The sequence below is a fragment of the Aedes aegypti genome, chromosome 1, assembly GCF_002204515.2.
Source record: "Aedes aegypti strain LVP_AGWG chromosome 1, AaegL5.0 Primary Assembly, whole genome shotgun sequence".
Taxonomy (NCBI): domain Eukaryota; kingdom Metazoa; phylum Arthropoda; class Insecta; order Diptera; family Culicidae; genus Aedes; species Aedes aegypti.
The window spans coordinates 149,394,901-149,419,075 of NC_035107.1; the positions used below are offsets into that span (position 1 = coordinate 149,394,901).

The following is a 24,175-nucleotide window of genomic DNA, read 5'->3' on the forward strand; positions in this document are numbered from 1 at the left end:
ACTTATGGCAAAATCGTGTTTAATTTGATTTCTTAGGAACAGGTTTCTGCTTTCAGTTTTGATATTTTAATTGTTAAAATGATCAAAATGATAAGAAGCTGAGTATTCAAAATCTGCGACATCACAGTATCAACATTAGTTTCCAATATAACTAATGTTTATTCTGGTATCATTTCACGTAGTTAAAATGTTGTTTACATTAGATGCCCAGATTTTGTCAGCCTCTTTTTCAAAACTTTGTGAAGCTCTCCTTCAAAATGTAAACAATTGATCAATATTCTATATTTGCCTTGTTATGAATATTAATAGTAGCTTTAACATGACTAAAAAATACTTGGTGCAGTGAGAACAACAAGATTTCTGAAAAAGGGACGAAAAAAATCGGGTTAGTACTATTTCCAAAATTATATGATGAATAATTCTGTACTTCATCAAACATTGATCCAAAGCGGCGGGACGACCGTACTCAAGCATCTGAAATTGTTATCCCGTATATTTTCCTGTCATACTAACGGAAGATACCAAAGACACTTATTCGAAGAAAAATCCATGTCCATTAGGCTACATTAATGAATGTTTGCCCTTTACTGGCATAAACCAGATTTGCTGGTATGTCTGAAACATAGTATTTGGAAACTTGCAATCAGAAGACACAGTGTGTTTGTTTGACAAATTGAGACATGAATTTGCGAAAAAATACGCGTTCTAGTGAGACTCGAACTCACGACTCCGTGTACGCTAGACCGGCGCTTTAACCAACTAAGCTACAGAACACCTTATGATTCTGCGGAATAGAAAGCCAAACTGAATCCGAGTACTAACTATAAACACATCTCTTTTCGCAAATCCATGTCTCTTTCGGACTTAGATGCCAAACCCCCAACACGCTCACGTTTGTATCTCCCGATCCATTAGGCTGTCCCTTATTTTTCAAAAATGCGAAATGTTATAAGTTCGTCATTGTAAAGTGCTCGTTTTGGTAAGAAAAAAATCAGGTAAAAATTTTAAGTCCGTACGTGAACGCCAAGTGGTCCCCCAACGGCCCTGAATTCATTAGGTGTAGATGACCCCTTGAGCGTAATCGTGCTCGCTGCTCTAGTGCACGCAGCTTGAGTACGAAATACCACCAGTAACAAATTGTTCTGCTCGCGTTGATAATCAGCATAGAAGTTTGTTTTCTTTGGGATGATTTAAATATTACGTAACGCAAAATTTTTCAATTTTAGACCCCCTCTTTTACCACATAACAACTTTTGTATGAAAAAAAATGTTGTAAGGACCGTAACACTACGGAAGACCCCCCTCCCCCTGTTGCGTTACGTAATATTTGAACGATCCCTTAGTAGTTTTGAATTTTATGTCAGCGTGTAGTGTTATGAAGATATCCACAATATAAAATATTATTTTACTTAAAAGTCCATGATGATTATCGATTTGTTACTAGTGGCTTTTCGTACTCATGTTGCGTGCACTAGAGCAGCGAGCTCGATTTGTCGCACAGGGTTCATCTCTACCTAATACATTTAGGGTCGTTGGGGGACCACTTAGCGTCCACGTACGGACTTCAAATTTTTACCTGATTTTTTTCTTACCAAAACGAGCACTTTACATTGTTGAACTTTTAACATTTTGCATTTTCGAAAAATAAGGGACGGCCTAATGTCCATCCATTTTTTCAAGGTTTCCAATGAGAATGACAGAATAAATTACCGTCAAGCTACAATTCACCGTGCATTAAAAAAAATATATGCATTTCAATAAATTATATTTTTTTACAAATCATTATAAGCGAACTAGAATACCACTACGAAGCGTGCAATTATACTATAATTCAGGGAAAAATAAAAAAATCAGTGATGCATAACAAATAAATACTCAAAAATTATGTTTACAAATATCATGTTAAGGTCGCCTCGCACCATTCTATATCACCATTCACCGTGCGTATAGTTTTCGACATGATTTAATTATGTACCTTGAAGAAACGTTGTTGGTGGAGAAAATATGTTGCTAGTAGTATGCGCACTCACTTTTAAGGGTATTCAAATCTTATATTAAAATAAAAATCATAGAAAGTTGAAAAATAAGTAAATCACTAATTTTTCATCAAAATCGTTATAGGAGGTTTGACTGTTTTGTTCAAACCATTTCATATTTGCCCAAAAACTAAATATAAAGTAATTAAATCGCGATATAACAATAAATTCAATATTACCCAATAATTTCATGCATTTTATACTAAGGCACGGTAAAAGGAACCATAAATATTAAAAAGAATCAATTCACCGTGCATTTGTGTTTCGACTGAATCGCAAGGAAAAAATCTGATTTGCATAAAACCTCATGGCTCACCTCATACGATGAAATACATCTTACTAGAAGTATCTGCAGCGAAAACTTGTTGAAATAATGAAAAATGTGATACTCTAACGTTGAAATGAAAAATGTTAATTTTTGGCGTTTCTACTAAGAGTATTGAAAAATCGCATTACCAAACGGAATTCACATGATTTTGACTGCATACACTAGGTTTTTCAAAATGTTTTGTGACAAGAACTACCTCATTTCATCAGTTTTATCTTATTTTGCTGCCAAGAGAATAATTTGCGAATTTTGTATAAATATTCTGTAGGAAATTGCATATGTGCACGGTGAATGGGGGCCGCACGGTGACTGGTGACTTAACGGTACTATAGCAAACCCTGAAAAATATTTTTGAGAAATAATAGTAAAATATTTTTTTAGAGGAGTTTTCATGAATATTGATGGTATGACACCTTTTTAAAGAGAGAAGAGCAACTCACTGACTTATGGAAATATTCTTCAAAGATCAAAGAAACACTGAATTTCTTACGAGATCCCCTGGTGGAATATCTACAAATTTTATTAGAGGAATTCTTGCAAACTTTCTTTATAAACCTCTGAACATGCTCAAGAAATAGTTCCTTAAAAGACTCTGGAGAAATAATTATATAGAAAAATCTTTTCAAGCATCCGTGGGCATTTAGGGAAAAAATTGTAAGGATATATTAAAAGAATTTTAAAAATGAAATTTTGGAAAATAAGTGCATGAAGCTCTGCAGGAATACGTGTAAGAATATTCAACAAAATTCTGACTGAACCGCTGAAGTAATTCAAGCATAATCTAGAAAAATTCTTGTACGAAACTTATGAAGAAAACATCTCAAGATTACCGTGTAAGAACTTCTGGAGAATAGGATCCTAAAGCCCTGTCCCAATTCTAGTGCCAAACGCTTAAATTTAAGCTTAAAACAAATGTTTGCTCAATTTTTGAATGTTTTTCGTTTGTTTAAGCCCAAAAAACATTTGTTATGTTTTTTTAGATTTTGTCACACCTTTTGGCTTAAACTCAAATTTTGGGTGTATTTTGTTTTCCGTGTCCATTCCGAAATGTCAGATAGGAACAACCCCAGTGTTAAAACTACAGCCCCTGTGGTGTTTTTATCGACTAAGCGAACGTCAAACATGATCAAAGATGTCAAGGTTCATTTATGGACCTAATTTTTAAATTTAAATCTAAATGTGATAGGGGGAGATCCCCCAGTGCCGGACAGCACCCAATACCGGACAAAGTCGAAACATTGAGAAATCGTGGTCCAATCAAGATGGGGTATTAGTAGAAAAGAAAGCTATTATGTAGACTAATGTTTGCGTAGAATAACACATCCTTGAAATATGCATGCCTTTTTAACAAAGTAGAAGGTTTGAAAATCTATAAAAAAAATACGTATTCTCTTAATTTTGAGCCTATTTAGTAATTATTTTGAATACGAAAAAATACTTTGGATCACGCAAGCATGATCGAACATAATCCTAATTTGATAGTATGAATGTATTTTGTACCATAATTGAACTAAATATGGACAAATTACAATTTTCGTTAAGCACCTCTTGTCCCTCAGTTTCGGACAGCTTGATTTGTAATATGATATCTTTGTAATTATTGCGTCAGTGTCTCAAAATACTTTCATTTTTCATGGGTTCCGTCGATCATGGTATCAAACATGCAATAAAACTAAGAAGAATGAACATTCAGAACAACATCGTAAAATGTGCTATTTCTCATCATATATGGAAGAGGTTTTTAATAGGCATCTTGCAAACTAAGAAAGACTCAAATTATTATTGTAAATGTTGCAAATGCATTGAATTGGTAATAATAAACTATTCCTATAGTGTTCACATTCAATGATGTTCAAATTTGCAGAATTCGAGGCATTTCCAGATCGTGCCCGGTATTGGGTGCCACCTTTCAAGATCGATCAATTTGGTACTAAAATACATCATTCAAATTCATTGTCAAAATTCATATTTATATTTTCAAATTTATTTTTGTACACTATAAATATGATAATATTTATCATAAATGGGTAACACGAGCCCACAAAATCAATAGTTTTCGAATTTTTGAATTTAGTGGCTTAAGTGTCCGGTACAGGGGGATCTCCCCCTATAGCCGTTATTTGAGCTCGAAAAATTGCTAAAGAAGTTGCAGTAACATGCTATTCCGTGTTATTGAATAAAAACAAGATTTCATTAAACATTTAAGGACCCTATTCATCGGAGAAATCCCAGAAGAAACTCCAGGAATAATAAAGAAACATATTGAATAATTCCTGAGAAAATGCAATGCGGACTTACTGTTGGAATTCTTGAAGTGACTATTGTACGATTTATTAGAAAAACTCCAAAATAATCAATGGTAGGTTTCCTTAAAAAACAACTTGGAGGAATAGTTGAACAAATTTTGAAGAAATTTCTAGAGGAAATCTCACAGGACTTTTTGACAGAATAAATGTGCCGTATGTTATTTATTCTCCTAGTTCATTGTAGTTTTTTTAAGGCGATATTTTTCTCACACACTGGTAAGGTGATTGAGATTTTTGAATAAATTTATGCCGCATCGTTAGAACAGTTTTGAAGAAGTGCTAGAAACAACTCCTACAATAATTAATTTTGCAATTCTTAGAAAAACTCCAGAAGAAATTTCTTTAAAAAAAATCCTAAAGAAATTACAATGAGAATTACAAGAACTAGGTGTCTCAGTGACTCTTTTCGAATAAAAAATAATAGAGAAATCCATTCGAAAATTCTGGACAATCCTTGAACGATTTTACATGAATAAGGGTGAATCCATGATAAAAATTGAGGTGGAAATCTATCGATGTATACATGAGCTCTTAGAAAGTAAGGAATTTTTGGAGAACAATTTTTTGAAAGATACACCGAAGAAAATCTTAGTAAAATCACTAGAATAATTTAAATAAAATTTCACGAAAGACTTAATCTTAAAAAATCAAATCCTGGTGGAATCTCAAGAATTATTCACTTCCAGAAGGTATTCTTAAAAGAAACTTTGAAAAGATTCTCCATGGGATCCGGAGAAAAAATTCTGAAGGATCCACTGGGCGATTTTCGGGACAAATTTTTGAAAAAAAATCCTTTGAAACATTGATGTACGATTTTTTTTATCCTTAAACGATACCTAAATAATCTGGGTTATTTTTTTATTATTATAAATTATTTGAGTTAATGTATTTATCGGCGTGAAAACGCAAAATCGGCGGTGAGACGTTGATCGGCGTATGGCGCGCCGCCGATGTATCAATCGGCGTCGGCGTGACGTAAAATGGGCCAGCGGCGGCGCACAGGTCTAATCAGCATTCATTTGCATTTAGGAAAAACGGAATCAAAACACCATCAAGATGCCTACGTAAATCACTCCTACTTTCTAAACAATTCTTCACACCAAACTCAAATTTCTCGCTATCGGATAAAGAATTGGCTGAAGGGTGATAATCACCACCACTCGCGGAGACCACAACGGAGACGTCTGCTCGTGACGGAGTAGCAAACCGAACTGATAGCTGCAAAAATTAATTACTTTCAAAATTGTTTTCCATCAATCAAAAATCCATTGTATCTCTGTCTAAGATTGAATCTATTAGTTTCTTTCGACACATGGTGAGCATTTCAGTTCTAATTGAATAAATGACAATGAAAAATATGTTTATAAATAAATACTGATATTATTGTACATGGTACATTTACCACAACTTTTTAATGGGGTGGGGTAAGTGGATAAAGTATGATTATGGCAGACTGCTTACGAGAATTTTCATAAGTTTTCATATCCGCAAATGTTGTTTTCCCTTATTTTTTTTTTCATTCCCAGCTTAAATTTGTCAAATTGACCATAGAGAATTTGAAATCATCCACCTAAAAGTTTTTTAACCTTTCTGGTATAAAAAAGTATATATATAAAAAAAACAAAAATTTCAAAACTCACACGAAACTTTTCGTGGTCTATTTAAGCTGAGTTGCAAAAGAGCAAAATTTACTAATTCTCCAATTGAAAGCATAGTATCTTACTTTATTTGACTATATAAATTATTCTAGAGAGATAATACAAACATAAATAGAATAAACATATTTGGGCTTCGTGGCCGTGCGGTTAGTGTTATCAAGCACTTAGCCGCATCGAGTCAAGGGGTGTGGGTTCGATTCCCGCTTCAGTCCGGAAAACTTTGCGTCAGGAAGATTTTTCGACTGAGCCACTGGTCGTTGCATGCTAGTGCGTTGTCTAGTGTGGTGTTTCCTTCAAAGGGCAAATCGTCCACTGGAAGCATTAACGTATCGGTGTCTATGTCAGTTTGTTATTTAAAAATAAATGTAACTACTATTTTCAAACTACGAGTGTTTTTCAAAAACATCGTTATTCACAGAAAAAAATACATTATTCACGTTAGGTGTACATAACAATGAAGTTGACTATTGATTTTTCTGTATCCACTTACCCCACGTTACCTTAATGATTAATCGAGATTATATGATTTATATTTATATGATTTTCAACAATGCTCGAAAAATAAATTAGGGCTAGAATGCTCCAACACGCTATTTTGTATAAGTTCGACTGTTACCCACTGTCAAGGCGAAGCCATTTAGCCCATTGACACACTGTACCGCGCAAATTTAACTCAAGGCACCGGGACTATCGTGACCAATCATAAGCTAGGTTAGCAACTTGTTAGAGAACCAGTAAGTATCCATCGTTTAGCACTAGAACCAGTAGTAGCGTGTCACAATTAACTGAAAGCTTCGTGCTGTGTACTCTTAAGTAAGCTTTAAACCTTATCTAATGCACTTACTGATGGTTTTCTCGACAATCCTAGCGCTGGATTTGTTTGCTCTTTGCCTGCTTAGATTGCGACGTTTTTCACTTTTACTCTCGTTCAAGTCGTTATTACGGCACCACACATGGTGTAAAATCGACAACAAAAGAATCACTTTTACCAATCGGTTACAGGGCACGAGTTTCATTTTAGGTATTATTTTACATTTAACTCACACTTTGTATATTTTTTCACTCCTCTTTCTTGGTCGACAACACAGTTTCTCAATTTTAATGAATGAACTTCATTTGGAGGCCCAATCACGAGATTTATCTTATTCACAACTCACCCGCTTACTGTTGCACAAAATCCTTGATCTGTTTAATGGGTAGTTGTTAGCACTGAACTATCAGGCATCACAACTCTTCAATTTTTATTACAATTCCTCTCACTTTTGTAGTTGGGATCACACAGTTGTGGCAGATCGAAAATGTAGTTTCGACAATCCAACTTTCAATTTCACTATTAAAAACACCAAGTGGGCACTCACATGTACAGACTATTAAAATCTCGGTCAGGTACACGGCATTTTCCAACAGGTACTATTTGCTTCTTAAAACACTCAAGAGTTTATTTTTTTATGGCTACTGAGATCAGTAAAGAGAACTGGACTGGAGCCTGATGTATTTGCACTGCCCTAGAAGCCGGTTAGTAAATAAAAAAAAACTCTAGAAACTATTTCGCGTTTGTGTCTTGCTGCGGCAAAAGTCGAAGGTAGATTGAAATGCTAATTCTTTGGCATTGCGCTATTGAGCTGGGGTATGTGGTTTCGGTTCGGTTGCCGCCAGTGCTTACCTTACATGCATGATGGAGATCCACGTGCATCGGCCGCTCGTCGGCATAGGAAAGAGTGTGAAATTTGTACTATGGTTGCTTCGATTCGATTGTTTGGCCTTCAACACCGAGGATTAATTATCTTTTTTCGCGCTAAATAGTAGCCGACCGATCGTCTCTAAGGTAACAGCATTGAACCGTTTAAGTGACGGAAACCGCTGTGGCTGCTGTGTCTGGGCCTTTTATATGAATCTTTAAAAGTAAGGACACCGCATATGCAGCAAAATTGAAGTTAAAAAGTGTGACAAGATTTAGAGCTGATGTTAAATTTACAAGATCATGAATAAGGTCGGATACACTAATCTACAACACATGGTTTGAGAATGTGGCGAATAGATTAAATTTAAATTGTATAGTGTTCCAAGCAACACTTGCTCTCACGAGGCAAAGTTTGTTCTGCTCACTGTGATTTTTTTATTTGACCGTAACAAAATGTACGGAAATAGATTATTTTTAGCCCACCAATATTCTCGTAAAATGTTGTTTGTGTCCTGCGACATAAATAGTTCAAAAGATGATCCTATGCTATCAGAGGCGCGTTCACATTCTGAACCATGGGTAGGACAAACGTTGACAAATATTTTGTGCACAGAGAAGCAAAGACAAATTTTTACCCTGTGGAATCCTAAATTGAAAATTACTATATGTAAGGGGCTCAAAAGAAAAGGGTGCCAATCGTTATCATAAAACTAAGAAAGTTTTTGTCTTTACGGGGCTGGTAGCGACTGAGGTCCTTAAAATTAGGAAATTAGAGATGATATATTTTCTAAGATCTAAGATTTTTGTGAAAATTATTCGTGACATTACGACATGTATGTGTATGTTTTTTCATGTTTTATCTAGAAATTCAATTGGAAATTATTTCATGTATGTTCATACTTGACTCCGGAAATTTCTAGAGTAGTACATTAAGTAATTATATTCAAGGAAAATCTCCAAGAATATTCTTAGGGAACTTCTCAAAGAATATCGTTTAGGATACCTAAATAATTCAACCTGGATTTTACCAAGGAGTACCACAACAATTAAATTTATCCTAAGATTATTTCAGAAGCCACTGAAAATCCTCCACAAAATCTTTAAGATTTCCTAACTCATCCAAGATTATTCTTCTTCTTCTTGGCATTAACGTCCCCACTGGGACAGAGCCTGCTTCTCAGCTTAGTGTTCTTATGAGCACTTTCGCAGTTATTAACTGAGAGCTTTCTTTGCCATTTTCGCATTCGTATATCGTGTGGCAGGTACGATTATACTCTATGCCCAGGGAATTCAAGGGAATTTCCATTACGAAAAGATACTAGACCGGCCGGGATTCTTACCCAGACACCTTCAGCATGGCTTTGCTTTGTAGCCGTGGACTTTAACCACTCGGCTAAGGAAGGCCCCCTCATCCAAGATTGTATCCAGTGATTCATCCATCGATTTCCTTGGAACATCCTCTAAGATTCTCAGGCAAAAAATCTTCTAAAATTCAATCAATAACTTCTCCAGAAATTTCTAGGTTTTGCTATGATTTTAATAAAAGATTTCTCTGAAGGCCTTCAGCAATAGCTCTAGAGATTATTTCAAAGATTTTCACAGAAATTCCTCCACTAATTCTATGTCATTTTTATTTACTCGAAAAATTACATAAAATTAGTGGAGGAATTTCAGAAATTTGAAAGTTTGTTTTAGAAATTCTTTCAGAAAAAAAATCCTTAGTGTATTACTAAAGAAATGTAACCTCTGATAAAACCTGTGAGTTTTAAAAACATCCTTAATGAATAAGAATCTCTTTAAGAACTCCTGTACTTTCGAAGAAGTTTTAGGAGATTTCATGGATAAAATCCGTCAATCTTTCATAGTTAAAATCAATGGAATCTTCGGATAGTTACGTTACGTTAGTTACCATTACGTTACTGAATGTGTAGCGCGCCGATGTGTAGAAGAGAAGAAAGAGTGCTGGCAAAAATCGTTGGAGAGTGCAACCCGTAATCTAGAGAAAAGAGTGCGCGTCACGAAACAGCGACATTGCCGAAAGTTACGTTCCCTTGAATGCACACAGGCTCCGAAAACCCGTCGTTTACCACAAACTATCGACAATTTTGTGGTCAATCTCTCGTCCACTGAGTTCACAACAGAAGAGTTGAGTTTGCTCAACAAAGGTTTGAATTTTGCCGTTTCCCCCCAAAGTGCCCCCCTTGCCGATATAGTCAATAACATAGAAAGTGCCATTCAATATGATAACCATCACTTCAAAGCTGCAACCCGCCACAACGTGAAGCAATGTCTAGTGCGAACGGCTAGCAAAACAGAGAACAAAAATCGTCCTAGTTTCGATACGTGGTGCACAATTCGAAAATTAAAATCCCGTGATGTGGTGTACTCCCGTGCGGATAAGGGAAACGCGGTGGTGATAATGGATCGAGAGGACTATGATTCGCGTGTGCATACAATGATCGGTTCTGGGCCGTACGAAGAAGTGAAATTTAAGAACGGTAAACCGAAAGATCCTCTCAATAAAATGATCGAGGAAGTGAATCATACGCGGCAAAAAGTGGCCCATCTGATGGGCGAAGAGAAGCTTGAAAGAAAGCTTCATGTGCCGAATCCAATGGTTGCATCTTTGTACTGTTTGCCGAAGATCCACAAAGATCCCATTGCAATGCGTCCAATTTTGTCTAACATTCGAACGCCCACGGAAAAATTGGCAGCTTGGCTAGTCAATGAAATGAAAAAATACCCTGTAAAGCATGGAAAAAGCGTGAAAAATTCGGTTGACTTAGTGGAAAAATTAAAAGAGTTCAAGCTAAGAAGAGGTGAGATTTTAGTTTCGTTTGACGTCGCAGCACTATTCCCAAGCGTACCTGTCACCGAAGCTCTACTAAGTCTCCGTCGTCATTTGGAACGCAGTCGAGCTCAACCAAACCACATCGACGCGTATCTTTCCGTTGCTCAGGTGTGTATGAAGCAAAACTTTTTCACATTTAGAGGAAAGGTTTACAGGCAAACTTTCGGATTGAGCATGGGCAGCAAGCTATCGCCTTTACTAGCAGACGTCTTCATGAGTGACTTGGAGGTTGATGCTCAGAAGGATATATTGTTTCCCAGAGTCTGGTGGCGGTACGTAGACGACATTTTTGCCACAGTGAAAGAACGATATTTAGACCAGACCCTGAGAATGTTAAATTCCCAAAACAGTTCGATTAACTTCACGGTAGAAAAAGAGGTTGAGGGCAAATTGCCTTTCCTCGATCTGACAATCAGCAGGAAAGAAGATGATACAATAAAATTTGGTATTTATCGCAAACCTACGTCCACTGATCGCTATATCACTTCCGATTCCAACCACTTCGGCGCCCAAAAGCAGGCCGCTTTTCACTCAATGGCACACCGGCTCTACAACATTCCAATGGAACAAGACGAATTCGATAAAGAAGAAAACCAAATCCACGTGGCAGCCGAGATAAACGGGTATGACAGAACATTTGTTAACAAAATTCTCCGAAAACACAAACGCAAAAGACACCTAAGAAACATAACTACACTACAATCGGATACCGAACAAGTTAGAAGAGTCAGTCTGCCTTTCCTTCCGAAAGTAACCAATTCTATTAAAAACACACTAAATCGACAAGGCCTACAAGTTGTACACAAAAGCGATAAGACCCTACGCGACTTACTGTGCAACCTTAAGGACAAGATTCCACCGGACGAACAATCTGGAATATATCAGATACCTTGTGAGGATTGCCCAGCTGTTTACATTGGTCAAACCCGCCGGAAAGTCAAACACCGCCTGAGAGAACATAAAAATGCCGTTACGGGCGGTAAAACAAACGAATCCAGTGTAGCAGCTCATGCGGTAAATACAAATCATGAAATCCTTTGGGAAAGTGCGAAGCTCATCAAAAGCATTAGGAAAGCTTCACACTTAAACGCATGGGAATCCATGTTTATCAGCAACAATCAAGGACCGCTGATGAATGAAGACGATCCCCCCATCACATCGTGCCTATTCGATTTGGTAGACACGAAGCACCAGTAGCATTTCTCTTCGGACGTGTACGAGCAACGTACGAAATGCAGTCAGTCGGACATTGTCCCGTAGATGGGCTGAATCGCGCCCGAAACCGGTCGACAGAAAGGTAATTTTTAAAACTTTTTGACGATAGTAAGAACTATAAGTGTTATGTCTTGTCTCGCGTCGCGTTTCGTGAATGAACTTCGGATAGTATCACGCAATTTTCTAAAGGAATTCCTCGAAAAACATTGATCAGAAGAAATATGTGCAGAATTGATCGGATAAATTATTGGAAAAACTTTCTGTAGTATTTACTCGTGTAAAAACTAAAATAAAATTTTGGAGATTACATGGGAAGTTTTTGAGAAACTTTTGAAGAAATGTTCGGAAAAACTGCATTAGTAATACTTATATAAAATGCTGGAGAAATTCGTAGAAAAAAATTGTCCAAAGAACAACTCAAGAAATTTTTGATTTCAAGGATGAAGCGTGGATGAATTCTTGAAAGAATCCGTATGAACAGGCGGAGGAATTCTTGCAGGGTTTTTTTTTAAGCCTTTAAGCAATTTTTCAAAAATTCTGGAATTAACTTTATGGGCTTACTCGGAGGAAATTTCGTAGAAATCTATGGAAAATCTCCTAGAGTAACAACTGGAGAATTCGGTTAAATGATTAGGGAAAAAATATCTGGAGGACATGGAATAGTTTTGGGAAAAAATCATAGTAATTTCTGAGGAAATTACTGGAGGTAGTAGCTTTGGAGTTCAGGGGCCCAGATAGCCGTAGCGGTAAACGCGCAGCTATTCAGCATGACCATGCTGAGGGTCGTGGGTTCGAATCTCGCTGGTCGAGAAACTTTTCGTAAAGGAAATTTTCTCGATTCCCAGGGCATAGAGTATCTTCGTACCTGCCACACGATATACACATGCAAAAATGGTCAATCGGCAAAGAAAGCTCTCAGTTAATAACTGTGGAAGTGCTCATAAGAACACTAATCTGAGAAGCAGGCTTTGTCCCAGTTGGGACGTAACGCCACAAAGAAGAAGAAGAAGCTTTGGAGTTCTGTTAGATTTCCTGGGGCTAATTTTGAAGATGTTCTTATAAGTATCCTTTGAAAAGTTGTCTCTAGGATACCTTGAAAGTATTCTAAATAAAATCACTATGACAATCCCTGAAACTTATTTTTGGGAATCTGATACGAAATTCTTGAAGAGCCTCTTTAACTCGCCATAGTCTCTGGAGCCTGTACAATTTTGCAGCAGGATTCAATTCAAGCATTGTAAGGAACAGAGAGATTCAAAAGCAGAGTATCCTTTATATTTAAACCCTGCCCAACAAATTTATTGTACAAATTCGACAAAAATAGAATAAACTACTTACCGTTACAACCAGTTGGGTTGTTAACAAATAAATGAACAGCAAGAATTCTGTTAATTTTTGCTATTTTTTTTCTATGCATTAAAACGATCTGGCTAATTGCAAGATTCATGAGAAATGTTTCAAAACAAAATCTTTCAGAAAATATTCATAATCTGCTCTAAATATTTTATGCAAAATACCCCAAATTAATAATGCGAATTTGATCCAATCATTTTTAAACAATTAAATACCGTCGATGGGGGTGACAATGGGTCTAGGGGGTGAGATTGGGACAAAACGGAAAAATATGATTTATGGAATATTTCAACTACTAACGCTGATATTACTAAAATTAATAATTCATATGTTAGGGAACATATTATTACACATAATTCATTACAATATACATTTTTACAAATAGAAGTTTTTGTTTACTATATCACTAAACTTGTATGTTGAAACTAGATAAAATTCGCAACATTCAATTTCTCCTGTACAAAGTATCATGCATGTACTTTAACCTCTATCGTTGTATTAGTAGAAGGTTGAGAGTCCTTTTATTACACTTCACACGTATTTTCCGGAATCTATTTGATTTTACCACAAAAATTTCATTTTTTTCGGTACGGTGTCTAAAACATTAAAAATGGGGGTGAGATTGGGTCAAGCAAGAACGATAGTAAATGAAATTGCAAGTCTACTTTTTTGACAGTTTACGGTGCCAGGTGTTTTCTTTTTTCATTAAGATGTGTTTATTCTTTCTAAAAACAGCATCTCTGAAACATCGAACAAGTCTACTTGAAGATTCCATGCATTGAATACCACTGCAACGCATTTTGACAACTTCTCAAACCAGCAACTGTGTTTCGTGCGCAGCAACATCGTAAAATTTAATCAAATGGATTTTTTTTTAATTTGATTATTTATTAGTGTTTTCACAATACAGACAAATCTCACGGAAGTACAAATGAGTTGAATCGCTGAAACACCGGAATTATAACGTCAACATTTGCCTGAAATGTGTTGATCGTGGAATGTAGCACGAAATTTAACTATTTGCGAAGTTTTAAAATAATCACTGTTTTAGTACACCTTTGGAGAAACTGAATAGGCTTTATGGCAATGGGGATTAGACTTTGAAGACAATTTGAGGGAAAAAAACATGAAAATTTATGTAAACTTGACGATAAATGTTAGGTTCACATATTTTTTCTCGTAGTTCTTCAATTTACTACGAAGCCCACAAGTCATGCACAAACCATGTCCCGCTTCACTAGGCATAAGAAAACAATGGAAAACCTTATCGTGTCTTCCATTCTCCCTAAGAATAAGTACGATATTATTGAGGATTTTGCCCTCTAATAGACTCACACCGAAATAATTTTGTCACACCAAAATATTCTCCCACCATGTTTGTCATATATTGGATGGCGTCGTAGCTAACAAAACTAACACGTAACGCACATGTAACGCATTATGTTGAATTGTACATTGAATGCAAGTTGCGTGCTTCTATGAAAGTGCCATAGAAACTGACGTGTGAGTATTTATTTTTTCACGTTCAAAATGTGCATGAGAATCTATTCCTCAACAATAATATTGAGGATTTTGCCCTCTAATAGACTCACACCTAAATAATTTTGTCACACCAAAATATTCTCCCACCATGTTTGCCATATATTGGATGGCGTCGTAGCTAACAACACCAACAAGTAACGCACTGGTAACGCATTATGTTGGATTGTACATTGAATGTAAGTTGCGTGCTTCTATTAAAGTGCCATAGAAACTGACGTGTGAGTATTTATTTTTCCACGTTCAAAATGTGCACGAGAATCTATTCCTCAACAAAACGAAAATATATTGAACAGATGATATTGTTCGTTTTGTTGAGGAACAGATTCTCGTGCACATTTTGAACGTGGAAAAATAAATACTCACACGTCAGTTTCTATGGCACTTTAATAGAAGCACGCAACTTGCATTCAATGTACAATCCAACATAATGCGTTACATGTCGTTACTGGTTGGTTTTGTTAGCTACGACGCCATCCAATATATGGCAAACATGGTGGGAGAATATTTTGGTGTTACAAAATTATTTAGGTGTGAGTCTATTAGAGGGCAAAATCCTCAATAAACAGTTCAAATTATTTTTCAAGCTTTCTGTTGATCTTGTTGTTTTTTTGTTTTTGTTCAATCGTGGGTAGGACAATCCTTTGACTGTCCTACCCAGGTATTTTTGTGCGTAGTACATGTCCTACTTGTCCTACCCACTTCCCGCGCCATTGTATGCTATGCATCGTTGTACTTGGTAGGTATAGATCAGAGTCTCGAACGTATCATGTCAAGTTCGCAATGCCAGTTAAACAATTATAAAACCATACGTGACAACCCTGTTCCTGTCGAGCGATGAAATAATCATTTTTCAACACACAAATCAGGATGCTGTCGGAAAAACCACTTACTCTTGTAGAAATATGAATGTGGTTTGCAATCGCCGAAAAAAAAAACGCTTATTTTTATAAAAATATGAATTTGGTTTGCAATCACCAAAGCAACCACTTACATTTATAAAAATATGAATGTGGTATTTTTGATAATGGTAAATTTCTATGCGGGAACTAATTTACAAAACATTTGCAGCCCATTATCAACATATTTGCATTCCATTTACAACCCATTTACAACACATAAACAACCCATATACAGTCCATTTACAACACATATACATTTTTTTTTACAACTCATCTACAGCGCGTTTCTATGCTCATTAAAACCACACAAACAACTCATTTACAAGCTTTTCATAATTCTTTTATAATTTTTTTACAACTCATTTACAACTTATATCTAACCTATTTACAACATATTTACAACCCAATTACAACTTATTTTTAACTTATTTACATCTCGTTTACAACGCATTCACAACTCATTTATATCACATATACTACTCATTAGAGTGGTTCAAAAAATCGTTTTTGCTCCACACCGCTCATTCAATTCTAGATCAAATTCTGAGTGTCCTCCCAAAGTTTGAGCTCATTCGGATAAAAACTGAAACTGCACAAGCCCTTTAAAGTTTATATGGGAATTACTATGGGAAAAGCAAGCAATTCATTCAATCGGTCGTAGTGTTTGCCCATGTGCTCTTGAGGATTAGTGCTACGTTGATACTGTGAGATACATTCATCAGCTACAACTTTACCGAAGACCGTTTTCAAATCGGACGTCTCAGTAATTAGTTATTGATTTATATCCAGTCACAAATTCTTCAACAGTGCTCATTTCACTTCTGAACAGGCAACATTGCTGCATCTGGCGCGAAAGATAGCACGCACAAATCATGGCTACTATGTTTTACTGCATATATCCAGTGATGCCTGCAGAATTGCCCAATTATTATAACCAAAGTTTTACAAATCATACAAAAATCAATAACTAATTACTGGGGCGTCCGATTTAAAAATGGTCTTCGGCAAAGTTGTAGCTGATGAATGTATCTCACAGTATCAACGTAGCACTAATCCTCAAGAGCACATGGGCAAACACTATGACCGATTGAATGAATTGCTTTCTTTTCCCATAGTAATTCCCATATAAACTTTAAAGGGCTTGTGCAGTCTCAGTTTTCATCCGAATGAGCTCAAATCTTGGGAGGACACTCAGAATTTGATCTAGAATCGAATGAGCGGTGTGGAGCAAAAACGATTTTTTGAATCACTCTACTACTCATATACAGCATATTTGCAACTCATTTACAACTTATTTACACCTCATCTTCGTCTTCTTCTTTCTGGCGTTACGTCCCAACTGGGACAAAGCCTGCTTCTCAGATTAGTGTTCTTATGAGCACTTCCACAGTTATTAACTGAGAGGTTTCTTTGCCGATTGACCATTTTTGCATGTGTACATATTTTTTTTTTTTTTTTTTTTTTTTTTTTTTTTTTTTTTTTTTTTTTTTTTTTTTTTTTTTTTAGAAGGTGTTAAATTACATTTACGAACTAACCCAGCGTTTCACGTTCGATATGGAGGCTAGTCATATCGAATTCGTCCATCGTGCGCCAGAGTGTCGGACTCTTTTATACCGACTAAAGTCCACCTTCGCCCACGAGCCATTCCCCCCGGAACTGCCTCTTGGCATTACTTCATGGGGGAGGCTATTGTGCTAAGCACTGCACTGCTCCTTGCTTCTTACGCTCCTGTACTTCCCTTGCTCTCTTCGTACTGCTGGCATCGCGCCAGGGCCATGTTTCTACTGCCGCTTCTGTCATTGCTACGCTTCGTTGCTCTGCTGCGACGTGTTTGGGGCTGACATCTCGCCAGAGCCCTACGCAACTGTTGCGCCTGCTGTTAATCCGCCGATTCTTAAGTTCTCCAGGTTGGACCAGTTGGATGCCGAGGTCGGTCCAGCGATTCCGGTTGGAGGGTAGCTTCCGGTTCACTGGCGCCCCGACGACCCAAAACTGGTGGTTGTCACGATCGCTACTCGGCATAGTCCCCGACGGTGGAGCTAGCCTACTCCAGCGGAGAGTTCCCGACGTAGGAATGTCTCCCGAAACCGATAACGTTACGCGTTTGTTCCCGCATCACTGCTGCTGACCGGTGAAGTGCCGAGGTCGATCCAGCGATTCCGGTTGGAGGATGGCTTCCGGTTCACTGGTGCCCCGACGACTTAAGCCGGTGACTCGCTACGGACTACTCAGAATAGTCTCCGACGGTGGATCTATCCTACTCCGACGAAGATTTCTCCGACGGCGGAAGATCTCCCGAACCGATGCTTTCCGGGCTGATGCCGAGGTCGGTTCTGCGATTCCGGTGGAGGGAAACTTCCGGTTCACAGGCGCCCCGACGACCATTTGCCGGTGCAACTACGCGTTCTACTCAGTTAGTCCCCGACGGTGAACTTAACCTACTCCGAAGCTGACCGGGCTGATGCCGAGGTCGGTCCTGCGATTCCGGTGGAGGGAAACTTCCGGTTCACAGGCGCCCCGACTACCATTTGCTGGAGCTGTTTCGCGATCTACTCGGCTAGTCCCCGGTGGAAGGACATAGCCCACTCCGACGCGATGTTGGTCGGTAAGTGCCGAGATCGGTCCTGCAATTCCGGTTGGAGGATGACTTCCGGTTTACAGGCGCCTTGACGACTTATTACCGATATTACGCTACGCCCGCTCTACTCGGTCTAGTCCCCGGCGGAGGATCTAGCCTACTCCGGTCGCGCCCGTTGGTCTCCTTCATATGCTCGCTTGTGCTGTCCGCTGTGTAGAGTGCCGCTGCTCCTCTCGCCATCTTCGTTGTAAAAGAGACATCATCTGAACGATAGTTCTATTTACCGCGTCCCATTTCTCTTCGTCGGCACACATTCGTTGGACGATATTGTGCACATTAACGTCATTGCCGACGACGGATGTCATCTCGGCTCGCTCATGCTCGAAGCGCGGACATTCGAAGACCACGTGCTCAGGGGTTTCGTCAACATCGCCGCACCCGGTGCATAACGGCGATCTTGCGTGTCCAAACCTATTGAGGTATTTCTTGAAACAGCCATGGCCAGACAAAAACTGCGTCAAGTGGAAATTCACTTCTCCGTGTTTTCTGTTTACCCACGTCGACAGGCACGGAATTAGACGGTGGGTCCATCTACCGTTCTCAGCGCTATCCCATTGCTGTTGCCATTTCCTCATGGTTTCATCCCGGGCTCTTTTCCGAATTCCCCGCGTGCGTCGGTCCCTGTAGCACTCGCTGTCCTCTTCGAGTTGAAGGCTTATAGGGATCAATCCTGCAATCACACAGACTGCCTCCGATGATATCGTACGATACGCGCTCGCCACACGCATGGCCATCAGTCTGAACGTACTGTTCAGCCGGGAGCGGTTCCTCTTCGTCTGCAGTGCTGTCACCCACACGGGGCCAGCGTATCTGAGTACCGACGTCGACACGCTCGCCAGTAGTCGCTTCTTGCTGCTGCTGATCGCTGAGTTGTTGGGCATGATCCGGTATAGAGCTGATATCACCTGCACGGCCCTCTCACATACATAATCGACATGGCTGTTGAAGCTCAGCCGATCATCGATCATTACTCCCAGGTGTCTGACTTCCCGCTTTGAGTCGATGGTACACTGTCCAACCGAGATTCTCGATTTCTGCACTGCCTTTCGGTTGCTTATCATCACAACTTCGGTTTTGTGATGGGCTAACACAAGCTTCTTCCCTCGCATCCATTCTTCCACGGCGTCTACTGCTTCGGTAGCAAGTATCTCTACTTCCTCTAGTGATTCGCCGATGACTACGAGCACCACGTCATCCGCGAAGCCGACGATCTTCACACCCCGGGGGAAGCTCAGCTTCAACACTCCATCATACATAGCGTTCCAGAGAGTCGGGCCAAGAATAGAATCCTGTGGGACGCCCGCTGTGACTGTCGTGCACCTTTTCCCAGCGTCTGTTTCGTAGATCAGTGTACGATTTTGAAAGTAGCTCCTCAAAATCTTACAAAGATACTCGGGGACCTCCAATCTGTGCAGCGATTCGGCGATCGCAGGCCAACTGGCACTGTTGAAGGCATTTTTTACGTCTAGAGTGACCACACCGCAGTACCGATTTCCTCTCTCCTCTTTTGCTTCCGCGCCGTATCCATAGCTTCCACGACCGTTCGGATGGCATCAACGGTGGATCTACCTTTCCGAAAGCCGAACTGCATGTCGCACAGGCCGTTTTCTCCCTCCGTGTATTTCGTAAGCCTGTTTAGGATTACTCGCTCCATCACTTTGCCAACTGTGTACAGCAGACATATCGGTCTATATGCTGAAGGATCTCCAGGAGGCTTGCCTGGTTTAGGCAGCAGCACCAGCTTTTGTCGCTTCCAAATGTCGGGGAAGTTACCCTCCTCGATACATTTTTGCAGTACGATCCTGAATATATCTGGATTTTCTTGGATTGCTGCTTGCAGAGCTACGTTGGGGATACCGTCTGGTCCCGGAGCCTTCCTGGTTTTTAAGGCTTTCGCCACCGCGATCAGCTCATCGTTCGTTACCTGGGCTTCTTCTTCGTCGTTATCCTGAGCTCCGTAAGGTGTGGACGGCCAGCTCGTCGGTTCGTGCCGGGGGAATAGCGCTTCAATGATGGTCTTCATCTTCTCCGGACACCTATCGGGTGGTACAGCTGGGCCCTTCAACTTCGCCATTGCAACTCTGTAGGCGTCACCCCACGGGTTTGAATTGGCGTTGCGACAGAGCTCCTCCAGACAGGCTTTCTTGCTGAGCCGAATTTCCTTGTTGAGAGCGGTTTTCGCCGCCTTGTACGCTGGTCTTCGATTTGCTCTTTCAGCGTCGTTGCGGGCTCTCTGCATCATTCTCCTAGCCCGAAAGCAGCTTGTACGCAGGTCGGCAATCGTCGAGTTCCACCAGTAAGCTGGGCGGCGACCATGTCGCGGTTTACCTTCCCTCTGCATGGTTGCATCGCACGTTCGTGCTAATGCCGCTGTCAACTCATTCGCAGTAGCGTGTTGAGCATTGCGCTCCAATCTCAACGCCTCAACAAACACCTCCTTGTCAAACTGCGACGTTTTCCACCTCCGCTCTTTCGAAGGGATCGCACGCGCTTCCAACTGCCGTCCGCTACCAATATTGTACCGAAGCGCTTGGTGGTCACTGTGCGTATACTCCTCACTCACTCGCCAGTTCAAACTTCCTGACAGCCCAGGGCTACAGAGAGTTACGTCAATAATTGACTCTCGACCATCCCGACGGTATGTGCTGGTGGTACCATCGTTGGCAACATCGACGTTTAGCCTTGCCAAGGCCTCCAGTAGACTGCTCCCTCTTGAGTTGGTGAAGCGACTGCCCCATTCTATGGCCCACGCGTTGAAATCGCCGGCTATGACGACTGGTCTGCGGTCTGTGAGCTCTTCAGTCAGCTTGTCGAGCATCTCGTTGAACTGGTCAATAGACCATCGCGGGGGTGCGTAGCAGCTACAGAAGAAGACTCCGTTAATTTTGGCTATAACAAAGCCTTCATCTGCACAATGTACCACTTCCTGGAAAGGATATCTTCCCACCGTCCATATCGCCACTGATTTTGCGTTGTCTGCTATCCAGTTCCCATCGCCGGCCGGGACACGGTATGGCTCCGAGATGATAGCCACATCGCACTTGTACTCCGCCACAGATTGCCTCAGCAAGTGTTGTGCTGTGTCACAGTGGTTGAGGTTAATTTGAATTACCTCCACTGTGGTTTGGTAGCAGTCGCCTTTATGAAGGCCGGGCATCGCAGGCCTCCTGTAACGTGGTTGTTATTATCTCCGTTAGCGCAGATCATGCACTTTGGAGGCTTCCGGCAGGCTTGCGCCTTGTGGCCTTCTTCTCCGCACCTTCTGCATAAATTACCTCTGTCCGGCCCCTTGCAGAATCTAGCCAGATGGCCGTACTCGTGGCATCTATAGCATGCTTCCGGTTTCTGAGAGACGCTCAGTGGACATACCGACCAGCCTACTTTAATCTTCTCCGTTTTAAGTGCCTTGACGGCCGCTTCAATCGGAAGCCTAATTGATGCTATTAGCATTCCGGATGGCCCCTTCCTTATGCGGATCTGCATCTGCACTTCTCCTAGCATGCACTGCTCTTTCATGGCAACCCTTACATCGTCGTCCGTAGAGATTGCGTCCAAGTTCTTGCATTCAAGGACTGCCTCCGGACACACGGCTCTCACTTCTACCGTATTACCCATGGCTTTCTCGGCGAGCTCTTTGTAGGAAGAGCTGCTGGCCATCGGGTCTCGTTTTAGCTCCAGGATCATATCTCCGGTGCGGGTGCGCCTGACTTTCCGCACGTCTGCACCCAGCTGTTCGAGCTCCGGGTTTGTCCGCATTGCACGGAGAACCTTCTCGTACGAGTCATCGCTTGCCTTGACTATAAGCGCCTCGCCTCTCTTCCGGCCCTTGAAGAGGCTTTGTTTTTCGGACCTGCTCTTGGTTTTCGTCTTCCGATTTTTTGCCTTGACGATTTTCCATGGGGTATCGTTGTCTTCCTTGGTGGTTGCTGCGTTCGCTGGGCCTGACTCGTTGACGCGGGTGTCCTTGTGTTTCTTGGAACCACCCGGTCTTGCATCTCCTGGTGATGCTCTTGGCCTCTTCGGTGTGAAGGGCACGCTCTCCGTCCTCTGGGATTTGTCCCTCTTTGCGTTGGTTTCCCTCGCAAAAGTAATTGGCATCGCCGTTTGTTGAATCGGCACTTGCCTTATTTCTAAGGCAGTCTTGGCCGCCGACAACTCCTTCTCAGTCGATTCCACTTTCTGTGCAACGGCCGCCCATTCCTTGACAGCTAGTCCAAGGGTTCCTTGGATCTTCAACACCAAAGTCTTGATGTCTTTGTGCACATTACTTCTTTTATCGACGAACTCGTGCAATTCGTCCACCAGTTTCTTGGCTGCTACAACTCTCGGTAGCTTTGGCACCTTCGACCACGCTGTACCTGCTGCTCCTCCTGATTGCGCTGCTGTTGCCCTAGCTGCGATGGTGGTGACCGTACTAAGCCACCTTTAGCGGAAGGGTTCGCCGCGCCTTCTTCGATCTCAATTATACTCTCTTCCATTCTTCAGGGTCCCCCCTCTGGGCCGCTATCATTTCCCGCCGTACGTAGTCGCCTTTCATAATCCCATGGTTATCTTTGCAAGCAGGGAGGCCATGCAAGGGTTGACACGATCCCTTATGAGAATCGTGTTCAGAGCCGGATCGGCGTAGATCGGGGTTTAGTCATCCGAGCCTAGTACTCATCACTTAAGATGGACGGGATCCGAACGTATCCAGAGGCCTGCCAAGGTTTTACCGGGACGGGGGCAATCGCACCATTAGCCTACTCGCCGTTTCAAGTTGGTATCACCCATCCTTACTCGGGGAATAGAATAACACGACTGTCAGCTCTGTGTCGCAATGTGGTGTGTAATCCGTAATCCGTGTCCTGTCCGTTGTTCTGCGCCGTGACCAGTATACCATAATCAGGATTTTACTGGCATCCATCCTGATGTGCCGGTTGGCACTCCAGAGGGCTAAGGTACTTTGAAAGCGGTACCAGGTCGCTTGTTCAGGGCTACTTGCAGATCTGTGGTTTTTTGTAGAGATTCACCAGAGCCCACTGATGAACCCCCGCCACATCCTAGGTAGACCATGCTTGAGCCCCTGGTCAGATGGACCAGACGCTCGGTCACCTCCCGAAGGAAGTACTAAAGGTGGTATTCCATACGGCTGTATGTATGAGTTTCGCTTGGAAAGGGTAAAAATCCCAAGCTCCCACCTGGCACCTCCTCACTCTAGCTGATGTCAGAAGGACAACATTGCCCAGGTTGCACTACCAGCTAAGTACGCAACCCTTAGCTGGCGGTCTTTGTCATCGTTAGACCCGTGGAAGCGTGAGGTAGGGGCTTGTGAGGACCAGAGCTATGTTGGACGCTCCTTCCTGGTTGTCGACTCACCATTTTGCAACCCATGTGTATATCGTGTGGCAGGTACGAAGATACTCTATGCCCTGGGAATCGAGAAAATTTCCTTTACGAAAAGATCATCGACCAGCGGGATTCGAACCCACGACCCTCAGCATGGTCATGCAGAATAGCTGCGCGTTTACCGCTACGGCTATCTGGGCCCCTTCTACACCTCATCTACAGCGCGTTTAAAACACAACCTTTTCATAACTTATTTATAACTTCAACTAATTTATATCCGACAACACATGATGCAGTGGGATTCCGTTTTTGGCAACAAAGTCGAAATTTTCAGTTGCCAAAA

The 24,175-nt window shown here is 40.9% G+C and overlaps 1 protein-coding gene across 1 annotated transcript in view; it reads right to left on the minus strand.

Annotated features, from left to right (window-relative positions):
* The window catches only part of LOC5565332, a 53,999-nt gene extending 46,081 nt beyond the window's left edge, over nt 1–7,918 (minus strand). Inside the window, exon 1 of the mRNA XM_021850882.1 lies at nt 7,173–7,918. Within this exon, the coding sequence (XP_021706574.1) occupies nt 7,173–7,344 (172 nt within the window). The 5' untranslated portion in view covers nt 7,345–7,918. The remainder of the gene's footprint in view (nt 1–7,172) is intronic.
* Between the last annotated feature and the right edge of the window lie 16,257 nt (nt 7,919–24,175).